Below are 21,125 nucleotides of genomic sequence, written 5' to 3'. Positions count from 1 at the left end.
GCCTTCCAAGAATTTTCTTAATGTTTGAAAATGTATATTTTTTAAATGTATATATTTACATATATACCACTAGTAGGCATGTAGTGGTAGAACACTAATTTCTAAATAATCAAACAAGTGAAATTGGATATTTACAGTATATACAGTAGTTAAATATCATAGATGAACAAACAACAAGCTGCCTATCACTCAGATCACTGGACCCAAACACATGGGTTGTTACTAGCACTTATGTTGTACAATCAGTGTCCGCTGGTTGTAGTGCCCCACATTGGTTCCTAATGGTATGCAGCTGTGGGGGTAGCCAGTCCAGCCTTCATGTGCACACCGCAAAAAGCCTGCCAAGAAGAATGTTGGATTTTGACCTTTTGTAATGTCATAGTGCTGGGCTTCCTGTTGTTCATGGTGCTCAATGAAGAAAAGGAATTGCCAGAACAGTGCTGGGCACCAGGGGTTTACTGAAGTGCAGTAAAGGAAAGACATAAGAGGCCACATTTTGTCCAGTGCTTCCTATCCCCTAACTATATAGGTGCATTCATTTGGCCAGAGACATCAGAGAATGCATCCAGGTGCAATAAAAAGCTGACCATATCCCATTGTTTTTTGACCCAGCTTCCCCAAAATATAAATTTTTGGTTTGGCTATGAAGAAGTGGGGATACAAGCGTAATTGATATGCTTCAGAGATGAAACACAGAGGAAACAATAGCCATCAGACAAAATTATCTTGTTGAAATGATTTCCCCTGAAAGACATTGTCTGAACTTTTCCATGGACATGAGATTGCTAATGCCATCATATAATTTCTGTGGACACTTAATGGGGTTGTAAAGACAAAAATATTTTCCTCTTAAATTAAAGTCTGACAGTAGCTGATAAAGTAAAAAGTAATGTTTTGCATTATAACTAGTTTGATACCTGTTGAAATCGAGCTGTTTTATTCACCTCCGTCACTCCTGAATCATTATTCTCACTGACTTCCAGGTTTGCGGTGCGCATTCATTCTTGCTACATCACGGCCTAATGGGAACTACAGTTCCCATTAGGCTTAGCCTCCATGCCTGTGAGGGATAAGAGAGCATCTTCATGCTGGGTTGTAGTCATAGGGAGGGGGGAGGGGTGAGCACATTCTGCTTTCCACCATGCAAAACGGCTCAGATGCTGGTGGAAAGCAAGAAGAGGAGTGACAGGAAATGGCATTTTCAAACCTGGATTACTGTATTTTGAAGGTTAAAAGGAAAAACGAGGTAAGTGATATTCAAATGCTCTAGCTTACAGCAATTAATTGATCTAATAAAAAACTAACCTTTAGTGTTCCTTCAAGAGCCTGACACATGTGTAGTAGATTAATGCATACATACAGAAATAAAAAAGAGAAATACATAAACATCCATTGCTGTTCTGCTTAAAATACAGATCCCTTGGCTGCTATACTTATAAATATACAGCAAGTAAATTCAGAACTCCAGATACTTGTTCTAGGTCCCAACTTAAAGTGGTAGTATACTCTGTACCATCACTTTCACTTACAGGTAAGCCTATAACACTATAGCACTATAGCCTATAGCACTTTGTGCTTCCGTCAGTACACAGCCTCCTCCAATCTGAACATCAGATATTACAGCCCATATATTGTAACTAAGAATTTAGGTAAGACTAGCTCAGTTACACAGCTTGAACATATAATGATTTATTGGACAAGTATACAGCCTTTTCATACATTTGAAAAGTATGTCATGACCCATGGCTAATCCCATCCACCTGGATGACTGAGATGTCACATTGCAGAAAAGCCTTCCCGACTTCAAGCTAACTGCAGACAATACACATTATCATAAGCATAAACACAGCAAACCTTCAAACAATAGCATAAGACCTATATACAATTAACAATACAAACAGTGATCTCCCCCCTCCTCAGCCTAGTAGGCAACAAACTATAGCAGGAGTAGATAATTTGGCTCTCACACAGTTCTAGATGCCCGTGATAAGCCCTTTCAATTAACATGTTGGGTTAAGAATCAAATAAACTAGGAATAGTCTTTATTTATATCCTGAGGGATATTGTGTATAAATTTTACTGTTCCATTTTAAGTAACCACCTTCTTATTATCCATTAAACAGCTGTCCATCATTTTTCTCAGTCACCCTGTGCCCCTAAGCCCAGGTTCACACTGAGCTGCGGGAGTAAAGCCCTGCGAGTTCAGCTGAACTCGCACGATTTCACTCCGCTGGCAGTCCAGATTTCGGCCGCGATTTCAGAGACATCTGTGCAGGTTTCTGCACAGATGTCAATGTAAATCGCGGCCCGAAATCGGAAAAAGTAGTACAGGAACTACTTTTTTAAATTGGTGCAGCGCCGCAGATGCGGCGCCCCACTGATTAGGACGGTGCCATTGCCGAATATTGCCGGAAAATGCCGCCGATTTGAGATGCGATTTGACATCTCAAATCGCAACTCAAATCGTACCAGTGTGAACCAGGCCTTATAAACACAGGGGTAAATTAGACATAGGAGGTGCATGCGGAGCTGAAACAAGGGTTTTACAGCCTCTCCAAGGGATTCTGGGTTCCACGGTCCACTGCCCAAAGTGACTCCCGTCACACCTACCCAAATGTTTTCCTTTGTTTCTTTGAGACACATAATGCTTTTATTTAGAACAATGGGCCAGATCCTCAAAAGGGATACGCCGGCGTATCTACTGATACACCGTCGTATCCCTGTTTCTATCTTTGGAACTGATCCACAGAATCAGTTTCCAAAAGATAGGCAGAAGATCCAACATGTGTAAGGGACTTACACTGCCAGGTCTTAGGATGCAGTACCGCATCCGCCGCTGGGGGCATTTCGTGTCGAAATGCCGCTTCGGGTATGCAAATTAGCACTTACGGAGATCCACAAAGCTTTTACACTTCGTTTTTTCTCCGTAAGTATTAAGTTCCATGTGTAAAATTAGGGCTGCTTTTACAAAGTGTAAACTGTTTACACCTTGTAAAAGTAGACCCTTCTTACCCGCGACGCTGTTATTTTTATTTTTATTTTTCCGCCGTATCTTTTTTTTTCCCGACGCAACTTGTTTGACCCGGCGCGATTAACGAAACTCGGCGTAACGTAATTTCGCGCTATGCACGTCGGGAAAATGACGTCACGAGCATGCGCAGTACGTCCGGCGCTGGAGCTCTCCTAATTTAAATGGGACTCGCCCCCATTTGAATAGGAAAGCCTTGCGCCGGCGGAATTTAAGTTACACACCCGAAAATTTCTAGGTAAGTGCTTTGTGGATCGGGCACTTAGGTAGAAATTTTCCGGCAGTGTAACTTAAATGGGAAAAGATAAGTTACGGCGGCTGGCTGTGGATCTGGCCCAATGTTTTAATACCCTGCTATATTGTATTATAGGTTGACAAATGGACAAAAATTTGAACATTTTGTTAGTTACATTTTTAATATTTACATTTTAATATTAACTTTTATTACTGTATTTTTAAAACATACATTATTGTTCATTTCACAGAGAATACAATTATGAGACAGCAAGAGCTATATAAATTTGTTTATAGAAAACATTTAATTAAACATTTATAAACATAAAACTATTAAAAACAAGGTCAAGGTTTCTCCTAAAAAATGGCAATAGATACTGTTCTATTATAATTGTATTTCTGCATTTCTGGGTACCTTTGGACTTTTCAACGCTTTTGAACAGTTATCCCTTTTAAAAGCATGACTGTTTATTCCTTTGTGCATTTAGGGTTGCTAAAAAAGTACTAGTTCAAAGTGTGACATCTTGGATAACTGTTTTCTTCTACACAGATTTGTATTTCATTTTCTAAGAATCAGCTGTAAATGTGTATGTGGGCAAAATACAGATCAGAAGTTTATGTTCTTCTTTTCTTTTTGCTTTCAAGATACTATGCTATCTGCTGCCAGCCTCTGGTTTACAGGAACAAAATGACCCCTCTGAGGATAGCATTGATGCTTGGTGGTTGTTGGATTATCCCAACATTTATTTCATTCCTCCCAATTATGCAAGGATGGAACAGCATAGGCATTCTGGACTTGGTGAGTTAATAAAAAGTTGTCTATGCAATGAGTAAAGTTAAACATAATGTTAGTTTAGATATTTTAAAGTGGTCAGTATTTATAATGAATTGTAAGGATGCAATGCACTATAAATGGCTCCTGAGAGTTACAGAAGCTTCTTTCAAGTAGCATGGACTTGTTCTTCTTAAATTTAGCTCTGTATTTTAAAAATTGTCTCATTATTTTACTTTTTTGTAAAAAGAAAAAACAGACAATGGGGAAAAAAAATAAATAAACATTTCTTGGTGACAGTACACAATGTTCAAATACATGCACCCACAAATACAAATAGAACTAAATGAAATCATTCTAAATCCTAAAAACGAAATATGAACATACTGAACCTCAAAAAAGGCAATTGCAAATCAAGCAAATTTTGTTATTTTTTGTTCCAGGTGTACATGGAAATGGTGGTTGAGATGGGGCATGGGTAAAAGGCCACATTATTGTACCAGTATAGAGGACTTATTTAGTTCCCATCCAATTGCTTTATTGACCACAGTGTTGCAAATCGCGTCTTCATGCTTTATCTGTAATGGTGTCATGCAATTGAGGACAGTAGAGAAAAAACATAGTTCTTCTTCTCAGCATAAAATGTCTTCCTTGTAAGCACACAACTGTGAAATCAATCTGTATATTAAAGGCTTTTAATGAAAAGCACCTAAACCATAATATAATTTACCACAGAATTACCATAAATTTTAATAATCTCAAAAACAAAATGTGCCAATCTGTAGCTACTCAAATGCAAGCCTGAGGCAGGATATTTAATAATAAAATTGACAGCTCAGTGAAGCATTCTTGAAACAAAGAAGACACAGAACTGACAAGCATCTACAGGAGCAGGAGTAGCTGAGAAAGATAATGTAGACATACTTATATAAATGTCTAACATTACACCTCTAAATTGTAAAGCTGGACAGCCGCACTCCAAAATTTTCTTTAAAAGAGATGTCTTTATTTTCAACTGTGCATACAGTCACTGCAAGCCCACAAAAATCAGTATGGCCAACGTTTCGCACTGGCGTCAGTGCTTAGTCATTACCATGCCACCAAGTATCCAACACCCTGTCTGTCACACCTACCTGTTCCATGTTCCAGCACCTAGTCTTGCCCTAAGTGTGCAGCTATTGTCTTTGTGCTTCCGCTGGCACTGCAGCCAATCAAAGAGAGGGTGCTATCTTAGAGGACTAGCATGCTGGTTGCTTAGCGTTCACACAGCACATTCACACACTAGCAGTTGGATCCCCTGTGTTCCTAAGTGACTTTTGCTTTTTTTTCAGTGCCTTCCAGTGTTTCTATACGGCATTCAATGTTCCCAGTGTCTGTTCAGTCTGTACTCAGCTTTTTGACCATGTGCACCCCAGTTTTCTCCCTGCTTTGGTGATCCCATGCCCACCTGCCTACAACCTGCTCCAGTGTGATTCTGTGCAATCGCGTCATCACATTGCTGCAGTGATCATCTGCACCCACTGTCTACAACCTGCTCCAGTTTGACTCCATGCACTTCAGCTTACAACTGGCTTCCAGTAGCCTCATGTGACTCACAGCATTCCAGCCTGCCGACTGTGACCTTGTGAGTTTCCATCTATCCTGCTTCCAGTGCTCTAGTGTGTCCCTGTGAACACTAGTCTCAACCCTGTCCCTGTAACCCTGGGCACTCCTGCCTGTGTTCTGCACCAGTGACCCTTTGACTCCTACCTAGACCCTACTTTAGTCCCGAGGTCCCAGGATCCCTGTGCTACAAGGGGCGCATCCCTGCGTAATTGTTCTCAGTCTTCAGTAGTCTGCCTGCTCAGACTGAACCCCATAGTCAGCCCAATCAAGTGCGACATTTTAGCTAAAGGCTCTGCTAAACCACCTGTTGGCCTTTTTTTGTGTCCCTATCCTCCTTGGGTCATACCTGCTTCCAGCAAGGAGATTACAGCCCCTTGTAATTACTGTAGCAGTGGTACAGATGTGGAAGCTCAAGCAAAGAGATCAAGGCCCCAAGAGACATAAGAAAGCATTTGGTAATTTTACTCACCAACATCTGAGAAAAATTGTACAGAATCAGTTTAAGTGAACTGATCTTTTAAGCAAGAATACAAGAGAAAGAGGCTGGGGTAACAAACATTATCATGCACCCTTTTTGTCCACAGTGTAAACAGAAGATGGATAGTGGCATGGAGTCTGGAAAATGAGAGCTTCTGAAAAGTATTGACATCCTCCTTATTCTATGCAGCCATATGTACCAGCATGTCTTTTGAGTGTTGGAGGAAATCAGAGTGCAAACAAATGGCAACCACCCAAATCCATAATTGGCCTTTACAGCAATGAGCACATGGAAGGGCAACGTATGTAAAAAAAAAATTCCCAGCTCCCTTACCAGCCAGCCTGCAACAATCTGGTTTGTTGCTGGCTGGTAAGTGAGCTAGGAATTTTTGCTTGTTTTTTGACAGGAAATCAGGGTGCCCAGAGGAAAACCCCACAAGTAAAGGGAGAACATTAAAACTCCATGGGGGCAACGCTGTATCCTGGCTTAGGCCAACAAGGCCCAGGCCTAGGGCAGCACTTTGCAGGGGGGCAGCACGGAAAGAGTCCCCGTCGGCTTGTGCTACACTGTTACTGGTGTAGCGCCGGTCTTTTTTACTATCAGTTGATTTTTTACCATCCCTGTCCCATTGCAGATACTTTTCTCCACTTCCTGCCCCATAGCCAAACAGGAAGTAAGAGGAAATCTATGCAAATTAAGGGAATCCATTGCTGCCCCCTGGCCCTCAGAACTAGTGTCCCCACTTGAAAATTTCAGGGCGGCTCTTAAACAGCAAGGGGTGTGGCCTTGACAGGAAGGGGTGGGTCATATTTAAAGTAGGGGGTGCACAAGTTTAGTCAGGCCTAGGGCAGCATAAAACCTAAATACACTACTACATAGGGGTACTGCCTTGGCTGGGACTTGAAGCAAGGACTGTAGAACCGCAGGGCAGAAATGCTAACCACTAAGCAACTATAATAGCTTACGCCTGAGAGAACAACATTCTTGCTCCTCTTCTTCAGTGTCAATATATTAGTTGTCTAATTATCATGCAGCAGCTTTTCTGTTAATTTAAAAGATGTTTTCCAGTTACTGCTAATCCTGTTACAGAAAGTAATTTTACCTAAAATATTGACAATTATAAATCCAGACCAAGAACTCTGAGTCACTCCACTGATAGCACGTTGGTTTAATAGTTTCCTTACACTTTGTTCTAGGCTTCTTCCATAAATACTGCACGTTTAAATTGTCAGATAAGCATTAAATTAATTTTAGAAATGCATTCAACTGCTGATACTTATAAGAATGAGTCATTGAAATGAACCAGAACCAGGATGTTAAAGGCAAAATCAAAGCCTTCTCTACTATCATAGTCTAGGCAAACACTTGGATCTGTGTGATTGACAGTAGGAACAAAGGGAGAGAATCTGGAGGATTATTATTAACAGGGCTAAAGGGAGTGCAGCACGCCTAGCAGAATGTTCCCGGGAACTGTTACTTCCCCTCTTACTCATTCCTGAAGTTTTATTCACAAGAAGAATCACACAGAACAAATTAAATTGAACTTATTACCTGTTCGTTTTTTTGTGATGCATTAAAGGATTTGAATATACCTGTGACAGGCAATTTACATTTTTAAGCAGATAGCTATTTAAATAATTAAATAGTAGTTTTAGCAATATTATCCAATTTTATAACTGAGAAATGCATTGTTGTATGATTTAAACCCTAATTTTTCTTCAATTTACATTTTGTGTTGAGGACTGTATATACTCAGTAGGTCATCAGGCTTTAACCACTTGCTTACTGGGCACATATACCCCCCTCCTGCCCAGGTGAAATTTCAGCTTTCGGCACTGCATCGCTTTAACTAACAATTGCGCGGTCGTGCGACGTGGCTCCCAAACGAAATTGACGTCCTTTTTTCCCCACAAGTAGAGCTTTCTTTTGGTGGTATTTGATCGCCTGTGCGGTTTTTATTTTTTGCGCTATAAACAAAAAAGTGAGACAATTTTGAAAAAAATACAATATTTTTTACTTCTTGCTATAATAAATATCCCAATTTAAAAAAAAAATAACATTTTTTTTTCTCAGTTTAGGCCGATACGTATTCTTCTACATATTTTTGGTAAAAAAAAAAAAAAAAATCGCAATAAGCGACTGGTTTGCGCAAAAGTTATAGCGCTTACAAAATAGGGGACAGAATTATTTTTTTTTAATTATTTTTTTTACTAGAAATGGCGGCGATCTGCGATTTTTAATGGACTGCGACGTTATGGCGGACACATCGGACACATTTTTGGCGCCATTCACATTTATACTGCGATCAGTGCTATAAATATGCACTAATTACAGTATAAATGTGACTGGCATTGAAGGGGTTAACACTAGGGGGTGAGGAAGGGGTTAAATGTATCCCTGCTTAGTGTTCTAACTGTAGGTGGAGGGGGGGTGACTGGGGGGGGTGACCGATCTATGTCCCTATGTACAAGGGACACAGATCCGTCTCCTCTCCAGAGACAGCACCGCTGTCTCTGTGTAAAACGGCAATGAGAGATGATCTCATATGTTTACATATGAGATCCTCTCTCATTGGCCGCACAGATCGCCTCGCGAACGGCCACTCTGATTGGCCGTTCGCGGCGATTTGTAATTGGCTGTGTCCGAGGGACACGGCCAACACAGATTTTCCCCGCAGCGCGCTCTGGAGCGCGCGCGGGGACCGCCCTAAGGGGCGGCCGTCAATTGACGGCGGTTTGGAAATTGGGATCCGCACTGTAGCCGTCAATTGACGGCAGGCGGATCCCAAGTGGTTAAAGCAAGAGCTCTGGTTACAGTACAATAATTTTATTCTTTACAGCCAAAAGTGCAGTGCAATTCACTAATAATTTTGTTTTCACTTTGTCATTATGGGGTACTGAATGTAAATTAATGAGAAAGAATGTAAAGAATGAATTTAAACAACAGTAGTATCAGGCTGTAACATATTAAAATACAAAAATGTTAAGGGGGTTCTGAATACTTTATGAATGCACTGTATATGGGCACCCTCCTGCATTATTTTTTTTTCATTCTTTATTTAGAAGAAGCTGCATATCATGTCCTTTAACCACTTCCATACCAGGCACTTACGCACCTTCCCACCCAAGCCATTTTTCAGCTTTCAGCTCTGTCGCATTTTGAATGGCAATTGCGCGGTCATGCTACACTGTACCCAAACAAAATTGGCGTCCTTTTTTCCCCACAAATAGAGCTTTCTTTTGGTGGTATTTGACCACCTCTGCGATTTTTTTTTTTTGCGCAACAACTAAAAAAAGACTGAAAATTTTGAAAAAAAATTATATTTTAGTTTTTAGTTTTTTCTGTTACTTTTTTGTAAATAAGTAAGTTTTCTCTTTCAATTACGGGCACTGATATGGCGGCACTGATGGGCACCAATGAGATGGCACTGATGGACATCGATAAGGTAGTACTGACGGGCACAGATGAGGTGGCACTGATTGGCGGCACTGGTATGCGGCACTGATGGGCACACATAGGCGGCACTGATGGGCACACATAGGCAGCACTGATGGTCACACATAGGCGGCACTGATGGGCACTCATTGACAGCACTGATGGGCACTCATGGGCGGCACTGGGCACTCATAGGCGGCACAGATGGGCACTCATGGGTGGCACTGATGGATACTTATGGGTGGCACAGATGGGCACTGATAGGTGGGCACTGGGCATGGATAGGCACTGTGGGGTGGCACTGATGGACACTGTGGGGTGGCACTGATGGACACTGTGGGGTGGCACTGATGGACACTGTGGGGTGGCACTGATGGACACTGTTGGGCGGCACTGATTTACCCATGTTGCCAGTCAGTGCCCATTTGTGGGCACTGATTGGCATCTTTTTTTTTTTTTTTTAGACTTTTTTTTTTTTTTGGCCTCTTTTTTTTTTTTTGCCCTTCCCTGATGGTCCAGAGTGGGCTTCCCTGGTGGTCCAGTGTGGCGATCCGAGGGGGCGCTGCGCTGATAAACAATCAGCGCAAACCGCCCCTGTCAGGAGAGCCGCCGATCTCCATCAACGGCTCTTCCTGTTTACATCGTGATCAGCCGTGGTTGGACACGGCTGATCACGTGGTAAAGAGCCTCCGTGAGAGACTCTTTACCTTGATCGTGTTTCGGGGTGTCAGACTGACACCCTGCAACAACGATCGCCGCGATGCGCGCCCCCGGTGGCGCGCAGCGGCTCAGAATCCTTAGGACGTCATATGACGTCCAGTCAGGATTCTACAACCACTTTGCAGACGTCAATATGTCATTGGCGGGCGGCAAGTGGTTAAACACAGACATAACATTGTGAAATGTAACAGATTATGTACACAAACATAAATGGAAATATAAATCCATCAGATGCACTGCTCTCATTCACAGTGATGGATCGAGATCGGGCTCTAGTAAATATAAGGGTGGGCTGGGAGGTGGATCCTGAAGCACAGAAGCATTTTTACCTTAATGCAGAGCATGCATTAAAGTGATTGTTTTAAATAAAATAACAAACATGTTTTACTTACCTCCTCTGTGCAGTTGGTTTTGCACAGAACAGACCCGATCCTCTTCTTCTTGGGTCCCTCTTTGCTGCTCTTGGTCCCTCCCTCCTGTCGAGTGCCCCGACAGCAAACAGCTTGCTATGGGGGTACCCGAGCCAAGTCACAGATCCCTGTGTCCATTCAGTCACAGAGCCCCAGCCTGGCTCTGTCCCTCTTCCCCCTGATTTGCTAACTGACTTTGATTGGGCTGGGTTTAAGCCACCTGCTTATTTGGCTTACTGTTCGGTAAGCATGTTTTTCATAAGGTATTTATAATTTCTTAAAGAAGAATTGAGTACACCGTATTTGCTTTCACTTGTGTACAACATTTTACTAATCATACAATATTTGGACTATTATCAGTGCAATTTTCTCCTATGATTGACAGCCGTGCGAGCCAATAGCGTCGCTGCTGTGTCTCAGCAAATCAGGAGGAGAGTCCCAGATGGCTAAGACACTAGTAGACATCGCTGGACAGAGATGGGGCTCAGGTGAGTATTAGGCTGGGGAGGCTGCTACACACAGAAGGCACTTTATCTTAATACATAGAATGCATTAGGATAAAAATACTTCTGCCTTTTTACTTTAAAGCAGGGTTTCAGGCATAATTTTATTTTTTGCAAGCTAAAATGAATCACATTAAATAGTACCTAAAACATATTAATAGCTCCCCAATTGTTGCAGAAATTATTGCAAACACTTGCCTTATATCCTCCAGCTCATGTTGTGGCCGTATCCATCATATGTGTGGGCATGTGAAGCCTGGTTCCTTTTTCTTCCTGGTTTTCAGGGAGAGGTGCATTCTGGGTGATTTTTAGGCACAGTAATGCCCAGAGACTCCTGGGAAATGAGTGTCAACATTTCCCAGGAGACAATGGGGTCTTAGGACAGGAAGTCGAACCACCTAGGACCAGATTACAAAATCTGCCTAGTAACAGAGGGCTTCCCTTGCTGAGCATCAAGAACCCCTGTAGGTGAGAACAGGGAGTTCTAGGCTCAAATAAGCATGGGTGCCATTTTGGTTTAAGTGCTGTAAATTGCTTGCAGTGAAGACCATGAGGTAGCTGTCAGCTGGACTGTCAGGACTGACTGCAGAAACTCTGTTGTCCCTGGAAGTGTAGGGGACCATAGTTGCTACCACAAGCAAGGTGGGCACCGGAGGAAAAAGCAAGGTCAGGTTGGCAGGATCAGACTGAAGAAGCATAGTTAGGATGGTAGCTGAGGTCATACACAGGAAGATAAAAAACAGGGATTAGGCAGAAGTGTGGTCAAGGACAAAGCCAAGGTCCTACACAGGAATTCAGTGGAACAGGCAGGAGAGGAGTCAGAGAAACAAGCTGGAGTCATACACGGTTTGACAAGAGAACAGAGTCCTCAGGGTCAAAACCAGGAATCAGACAGCAGGAAGGTCCAGAGGCAAGCGGGGTCAGTAACGGGCAGTCCAAAGAATAGGATATAAATGAACAAGGAGCACTGGTAGCTGAAAACCATCCCACGATTTCTGAGTGCAGCCACTGACCTTATATAAGGTTCCAACACCAACAGCAGATATTCACGAACATGGGCCAATGCGCATCCCACACTAACGCACATGGGAGCACACACATATGCGCTTGTGTGCATTTCTGTGCAGGCTAACACAGATATGTATAGTATTGGCAATTATGGCAGGTCTTTTCCCCAGCACATGCATATCTTTGTTCTCCGGGTTCCTACTCAGTACATGCTCACGTTAATCCGAATGGCGCCCTGACACTGCTGGTAATCTCTTTTCACACCTTCCCAGATTCCAACTTCATCTACAGATCAAAGGGATGAACTGCAATCTGCAAACTAAGTCAATATTAAATCTTTTTTTGTTTTTGTTTGCTTTGTTCGTTCATTTTTTTTTTTTAAACCTGTCACATTGAAAAACAAGCTCAACATATTAATTTTTTTGTTTATTTCATTTGTAAATAACTTTGGAATGCTTTGTACCAGAATCATAATTTTTGTGTCATTTTAAACAAGACAAATTACAAAATGAAACGCATAATCTTTGTGTGCAGTAACTCTATTTATTTTTAAACTAACACTTAAAGCGGGATTCCACCCGCAAATTTTTTTTTTTAAAGTCAGCAGCTACTAACAGTGTAGCTGCTGACTTTTAATAAGGACACTTACCTGTCCTACTTTCCCGCGCTGAGGGCCCCCCCGATGCCGATCCCACGATCGATGCAGGTTCCGCGCCGCCATTCACACTAGGGGAAACAGGCAGTAAAGCCTTACGGCTTCACTGCCCATTTCCTACTGCGCATGCGCGAGTCTCGCGCTGACTTGTGAATGGGCGGCTGCTCTCTGAGAACACACACAGTTCCCAGAAAGCAGCGCGCCCCATTCACTAGGAGAAGATGAAGAAGAAGACAGACCGCGGTTACGGAAGAGGCAGATTATGAACTTCCGCATAGCAACAGGTATTTCGGGTGAGTATAAAAAAAAAAAAAAATTCACATTTTTTTTTCACATTTTTTTAAGATTTTTGGGCAAATGTTGTTTTCCTGGGTGGAACTCCACTTTAAAAAATAAAAAATAAAGTACCTTTTGTTTAGTTTTGTTTCGTTAAATTGTTTAAGGATTGTGAAAAAAAAAATATATATTGTTGCAAGACAATATTTACTAAAAGAAAGCATTGTTTGTACTTAAAGAACAATATACTATATGTATTAAGTTATTCTCCTAAGTAATGACAAAGTTATCACTGAATAAACAGGTACATATCAGAAATGTAAAAATTGCTCTGGTCCATAAGGGATGAAACAGGTGTGAGAGGTGGAGTGGTTAATTTCTAAGGACTACATATTCCATGGTACTTTGTTGCTTTCAAGCATTGATTCCTGTACTGACTCCACTTCCTAAAACTCATCCTCTCAGCATCTCTGTAGTTCAAAAGGCATGCTCTGTGAAATGTGTGACACAGCAGTGCCTACTCACAGTGCATAGTGAATACATGTCACAGAATTCAAGGAAGTAAATGTGTCAGGATCTTCACAAAGTACGTTTACAAACTTCAAGATCAATCAGATTAATAGAAGGAGGCTCAAAATAATTAAAATACAATTGCATGTATGATTTTAAATGTTGCCCATGTATATGCTTTAAGTTAAAACATGGTTTTTGAGGCAGTTATTAAAAGGATCTTATAAAAAAGAATCCTGAAAAATAACTGAAGGGAACCGTATACATAGCAGGAGCAAGGATTGTTATGAAACAGGATCAGTAAATTAGTGTGAGAAATGGTAGAGTGGGTGGAATAGTGTGCACTGTGGACGAGCCGGGGAAGTAGATGCTGGAATAGATCATGAGACAATATCATAGGAAAGGTTTCTCTGCAAAAGTCTGACAGGACGAAGCATTTTCTCTTATTTCTACACTAAGATGCTTCAGTAATTGTCATCTCAGTGAGGAATTTCAGTGGTGTGAACTTCATTAAAAAAGAGAGAAGAAATGAGTAATGAACCATAAGCGCTTGCTCTGCTGTTTTTTGTTGTTTTTCTTGCAGTTTTTGCAGTAATTGCAGTTTACAATGTGCATATTAATTTTGTCTCCTTATTAAAACCACGTTCCATCAATCCCATTCCCTGTGTCACATTATTTTAGGAGTCTCTACACAAGATATTTGCAGTAGCATGACATGATCACGCAATGCCACTGTTTAGTCACCTAATGCCGCGTACACACGATCGGTTCGTCTGATGAAAACGGTCCGATGGATCGTTTTCATCGGACGAACCGATCGTGTGTGGGCCCTATCGTTTTTTTTTCCCATCGGTGAAAAAACTTAGAACCTGTTTTAAAATTATCTGATGGTTAAAAAAAACTATAGAAAAAAACGATCGTCTGTGGGAAAATCCATCGGTCAAAAATCCACGCATGCTCAGAATTAAGTCGACGCATGCTTGGAAGCATTGAAATTCGTTTTTTCAGCACGTCGTTGTGTTTTACGTCACCGCGTTCTGACACGATCATTTATTTAACCGATGGTGTGTAGGCACGACTGACCATCAGTCAGCTTCATTGGTTAACCGATTTTCATCGGATGGACCGATCGTGTGTACAGGGCTTCAGTATTAAATCTTGGGGTGACCGATGGTCACAAAAAGCATTGAACATAATTTTTCTCTGCACGTCGTTATGTTTTACATCACCGCGTTCTGACACAAAAGTTTTTTTAACTGATGGTGTGTAGGCAAGACTGATGAAAGTCAGGTTCATCGGATATCTGATGAAAAAATCCATCGGTCCGTTTTCATCGGATGAACCGATCGTGTGTACAGGGCATAACAGGAGCTATTGGTGATTAATCTCTCCTTTTCTACCCCATAGACCTAAAAGACAATTGGAAATTAATAGCCAAAAATGGCCCTTATAGGAGACTGTTGAGTGATTATTATTTCTTCACAATCATATATACCTATGTAAGACTAATCAGATGAGGCTAAACCTATCCAATCACCAGGTAGTCTCCTGCAGTAGCAATTCGTAGTGTTTTTTCACAAGGAGAAAGAGAAAGAAGAAAACATGTCCATGTAGTCCTAATCCTAAAGTACTGTATATGTATAAGCAAAACTTTTCTTTTTATCTGGATGGAGTGTGGAAACACCCTGTGTCCGTTGTTTATTGTTGCCCTTCTATTGTGTCCTCTTTGGGGAGATTCATTCTCTCTGTTTGTCCTGGTGACCATTATCACCAAGACTGAAAGTGATGGGAAAGTCAAAATGTGGAGCTGTCATAAGAACAGGGATAAAGGTGAAATCTTTTACCAAGATTTGTTGTCATGACAGCTTTCTATGATGGCTTTTGGACCGATATACACTTACTTTCTTTTGCAGGATAGGAAGTGAAGGCAAATCGGGACACAGAGAGCAGAAAATAAATGACATGAGTTTAAACCTTTCCTATGCCAAAATAGTTTGGCTATATAGTATATACCTATACCCTTTAAAGGGTATCCAAAGCCAAAACATTTTCTGTAATTTTGCATCTTCCGTAGAGTAGGGCGTAGGGAAGAATTAGAAACGTTGTCAAGCTTTTTTTTGCAGTTGGTATCCACACTGGGGGAGACTCACCCTCTCTATTTGTCCTGAAAACTATTTTCACTAGTACAGAAAGGGATTGGAAATCCAAGCTTTTGGAGATGCCAGTGAAACGGGAAAGGGTCACAAATCTCCTAGCAGTGGCACCTTTTCCAGCTATTTAATAGGTGATTTTCCCTTTCTCTAAAGTCTTTTGGGACAGAAAGTAAAAGAAAATCTCCCCAGGGGCACATTGACAAAAAAAAAAAAACTGAAAGGGGTTTAAATATTTCCTGGTCTACCCACAATGAAACGAAAAATGTTTTAGCTTCAAATGAACCTAATCCTGGGGATTTAAAAAAAAATTGGTAGAAGATTACCATCTTGTTTATGAATAGATCTTTTAAAAGACAATGAGGCTGGATTACTAAAGATGTTGGCAAAAAGAGTTACTATTTGTGAAACTTTTTTATTTTACAGCATTGAAAATTTCAGGACAAGATTTTGGGGTGTAACCCCTTCATCTAAGGCAGTGGTTCTCAACCTGGAGGTCAGGACCCCCTCTGGGGTCAAATGACGATCTGCCAGGGGTCACCAAATCCTTGGCTGCTCCTGAAGCCTGTGCCGCTCTCCCAGCCTTCTCGCGGCTGCCCAGCAGGGCTGTCCCTGAAGCCTGTGACCACCCACTCAGCCTCTTTGCAGCCACCCACTCAGTTCATGGCATGGCTGGGGGGCAGAGACTAGAGGTCAGCTGACTGGTGAGGAATGTGAAGATGGAGGGGCTGGAGGAGACTATCTCCTGATTTCGGCATAGGTGTCACTGCTGCGAGACACCAAAAAGTTGGAGACACAGTGAAGCCAGAGACACAGTGAATAACACTACCTGTGATTATAGTTGGCATTAAAAGTCCCCACTACAGTTTTCAGATCAGCAGATAGCTGATCAGAACTCCCCCCAGCACTGTCACTGATCCCACCCCCCACCAGCACTGCTGCTCATCCTAACTCCCCACCAGCACTGCCACTCATCCTATTACCCCCCAATAAGGAGTAAGAGAAGGAATACAAATAGAAAATACATGGAAGGGAGAGGAAAGAACAAAGAAAAGGGGAGAGGAAGAATAAAAGAACAAGAAATGACGGCTAGAGGATTCTAGGAAATTAGGATAGAGAAAGATACAAGGGAAAGAAAGGAGAACAAAGAGAAAGAGTGGTACATCCTAAAAATGCACCATAAGGGGTTTTAATACTGTACGGAACTCAGGGATAGCTATATGTCTGTGGATTAGGGGCACAAATTACTTGTCTTACCTTGGGTGCTGACAACCCGGGCTACCAAAATAATTTCATTGTTAGGGGTTCCCACAACTTGGTAAATTTTATCAAGGGGTCACGGCACTGGAGAGGTTGAGAACCACTGATCTAAGGTCTGAGCAGTATTTAAACACCTTAAGGTAAGAGGTTGAAAAAAAATATGTGAATATTCACTTAACCACTTAAGGACCGCCTCCTGCACATATACGTCGGCAGAATGGCACGGCTGGGCACAAGCACGTACCTGTACATCCTCTTTAAGTGCCCAGCCGTGGTCCAAAGCTCCATGAGTCCCGCGATCATTCCCCGGAGCTGAAGAACGGAGAGAGCTGTGTGTAAACACAGCTTCCCCGCTCTTTACTGTGGCGCTGTCATTAATCATCTGTTCCCTGATATAGGGAAAGGTGATCAATGACATCACACGTCCAGCCCGGCCCCCCTACAGTTAGAGACACATATGAGGTCACACTTAACCCCTTCAGCACCCCCTAGTGGTTAACTCCCAAACTGCAATTGTCATTTTCACAGTAAACAATGCATTTTAATAGCATTTTTTGCTGTGAAAATGACAATGGTCCCAAAAATGGGTCAAAATTGTCTGATGTATCCGCCATAATGCCGCAGTCACGAAAAAAATCGCTGATCGCCGCAATTAGTAGTAAAAAAAATTATTAAAAAAATGCAATAAAACTATCCCCTATTTTGTAAACGCTATAAATTGTGCGCAAACCAATCGATAAACGCTTATTGCATTTTTTTTTTACCAAAAATATGTACAAGAATACGTATCAGCCTAAACTGAGAAAAAATGTTTTTTTATATCTTTTTTGTGGGTATTTATTATAGCAAAAAGTAAAAAATATATTTTTTTTTTCAAAATTGTCGCTCTATTTTTGTTTATTGCACAAAAAGTAAAATCCGCAGAGGTGATCAAATACCACCAAAAGAAAGCTCTATTTGTGTGAAAAAAAAGGACGCCAATTTTGTTTGGGAGCCACATCGCACGACCACGCAATTGTCAGTTAAAGCAACGCAGTGCCGAATCGCAAAAACTGGCCAGGTCCTTTACCTGCGTAATGGTCCAGGTCTTAAGTGGTTAATGTATCCAGTCATTTGAAGAGAACATTTCCTGATCACTTTGAATAACCAATTACGTACAGATTCTTTTCACATGATTAGATAACGGAAGTGAATATTCACAAGATTTTTTCAGTGTAGATTCTCTACATCTTTAGTAAATCAGCTTCAGTAACATGAAAGCGTTGCAATTAAAGTGACTGTCAACGGCGTGTTGATTTCATGATACCAAGCAGAAAATGATTTGAAAGAAGCACTTCAAGTTGAAGACTCTGACAACTGGTTGGTGCACATAAAAAGCCTTTGCCCACGCTTGTCAAAAATTTAAACAAAAAATAAATAAAAAATACCAGTACTGCTGTTCCCTGGAATTTTCATTAAAAGCCTGACAATGAAAAGTGAAAGACAACGGATGTGTTTCCTAATTGACATATCTACTTACATGACTAAGTATATCAACTATAAAATGTGTCAGAATATTTTTTACCACTGGCTATTTGAAGTAAGATGTCAGGTTTTTAGTAAAAGTTCCAGTGAGCAGCAGATCCTGTGTGTGGATACTTATTTTCTATAATTAGTTAAAGCTGAAAAGTAGGCAAACAGCTAAAAACAGAGATAAAATACACGGAAACTGGCCAAAAGATATGTCATTCTGTGTAACAGGCCTTGTATTTTCCCTACCAGATAGAGCAGCCTGGTCCCTACACACACTGCAAACTCTGTAGGCCACACTATAGTTGAGCAGTACAGACTGGTCTGGTACACACCTCAACCTGTAATTGGATGGATCATCTCTTCAATGATTCTCTAGGGAAGCTGTCAGTATTATGCAAGTGACACTGTGCAAATCAGTACAACCTGCTTGGCCATCATTTTGCCTCTTTCTCTCCCAGTCAAATGTATTTGTGTATGGAGATTACAGGAAGTCCGTTAAGACAGAGTCAGGTAAACCAGCTAGTCATATATAAAAAATGTCATCATTCTTTTTATTAAATCCATAGATGGGATAAATGCTGGATTTGGTATCTATCTGTTGTTCAGCTTTAAAGATATAGGCCCGGATTCACAGACACTGGCTCATATTTATGCCGCCGTAGCGTATCTCCTTTACGCTTCGCCTACGCAGCGCAGAGAGGCAAGCACTGAATTCACAAAGCCAGTGCTTCCAAATCTGCGCTGGGTTTCCAAGGCGTAAGTCGGCATAAGTGGAAGTGGACGTGAGCCATGATAATGAGGCGTGACCCCATGCAAATGATGGGCCTAGCGCCAGACAGATACGTATCGCCAACAGCCTACGGCGTGAACGTAACCTACGCCTAGTCATATTCACGTCCTACGTAAACATTGTAAAATACGTCAGCTTGTGTTCCCTGGTGCAGCCCTTTGCATGGATGCTGCTGAGTTACACCTCCTTTATGGGGCATAACTTTACGCCGGACGTATGACTTTACGCGCACTGCGTTGGACGGACGGACGTTCGTGAATCGGCGTATCTCCCTCATTTGCATATGTGAATAGAAAATCAATGGGAGCGCCAAATACGTCCAACGTAAATATGCGCCAACTCTACGCTGGCGTAGGCAAGTTACGTCGGTCGGATGAAGCCTATTTTCAGGCGTATCTTAGTTTCTGAGTCCGGTGCATAGATACGACGGCGCATATTTGCACTTACGCGGCGTATCTCGAGATACGTCGGCGCAAGTGCTGTATGAATCCGGGCCATATTGTGTAACTGAATAATGAAGGATCATGTGGAACAATGGTCTGTGTTAATATATTTATGACTTTTTATTGTTTGTTTTGCCTTGCATTTCATTACATTTAAGTACATTTTGAATTGAATGAACACAAAAAAATCCCCTTTTCATCCTTTTCTTCCAGATAGAAAAGAGAAAATTCAGCAAAGACTCAAATTCAACATATTGTATTTTTATGGTGAACAAGCCCTATGCTATAACATGTTCCGTGGTAGCTTTTTACATTCCATTTCTCTTGATGGTGCTTGCTTACTATCGAATTTATGTCACAGCGCGAGAACATGCCAGGCAGATTGGAGTATTACAGCGGGCAGGAGCGCCAGCAGACCATCGACATCATCATCCTGATCAGCACACCACTCACAGGATGAAGACAGAGACCAAAGCTGCTAAGACATTGTGCATTATAATGGGCTGTTTTTGCCTGTGCTGGGCACCATTTTTTATCACCAATGTCATTGACCCTTTCATAAACTACAGTGTACCAGGGCAGCTTTGGACAGCTTTTCTCTGGTTAGGCTATATTAATTCAGGGTTGAACCCTTTCCTCTATGCCTTTTTGAACAAGTCTTTCAGGCGTGCCTTCCTCATCATTTTGTGCTGCGGAGATGAGAAGTACAGAAGGCCTTCCATACTAGGGCAAACCGTCCCCTGTTCAACCACAACAATTAATGGATCCACACATGTTCTGAGGTTAGTACACTCTATTCTATATAATAATGTTATCAGAATACCTTATGAACCTGTATATCTGTATAAAATGCATATGACTCCTACAGTTCCAAATAGCCTTCTGAACAGAACTCAAAAGCAGGGAATATGAATAGGGTTTACCTACATCCTATGTGGAGCAAACCCCATGTACAGTACACACATGAATGGCTCAAAAAAAGCTAAAGGAAATCAACCTGGCTTTGTCCCTCTTGTTAGTTTAGCTGTAATTAAAATATACAGATCTAAAGCTAAAACTTTTTTTTTTGTGGTTATAGTGTGGACGGTTCAAAGTCACTATCAGCTTTTTATTGCTCTCTTTGGAGCTACACATTTTACTATTTGTTCAGGTGACCAACATCCTAAGACAGAACATGCTGGGGAATAAGACCCTTCCCTCTAGATAGATTGCCTCTCACTTCCTGTTGTATGTTTGGGACAGGAAGTAATGGGAATTCAACTCAACAGAACACTGACTTAAAGTATATCTAAGCCCATGATCAAAATTGTAATATATTGCAGCTATATAGATATGG

General features: G+C 41.5%; 1 protein-coding gene across 3 annotated transcripts in view; it reads left to right on the top strand.

Annotated features, from left to right (window-relative positions):
- Positions 1 to 21,125, top strand: part of HTR4 (5-hydroxytryptamine receptor 4) — a 609,312-nt gene that overhangs the window by 438,677 nt on the left and 149,510 nt on the right. For all 3 annotated transcript variants that reach the window (XM_040344503.1, XM_040344504.1, XM_040344505.1), the window contains exons 5-6: positions 3,908 to 4,061; positions 20,003 to 20,571. In XM_040344503.1, coding sequence (XP_040200437.1) covers positions 3,908 to 4,061; positions 20,003 to 20,571 — 723 coding nt within the window. The remainder of the gene's footprint in view (positions 1 to 3,907; positions 4,062 to 20,002; positions 20,572 to 21,125) is intronic.

The sequence above is a fragment of the Rana temporaria genome, chromosome 3 (assembly GCF_905171775.1).
Source record: "Rana temporaria chromosome 3, aRanTem1.1, whole genome shotgun sequence".
NCBI lineage: Eukaryota > Metazoa > Chordata > Amphibia > Anura > Ranidae > Rana > Rana temporaria.
Note: the sequence above shows the minus strand (reverse complement) of the source record. Positions and strands in the feature narration are given on the sequence as shown.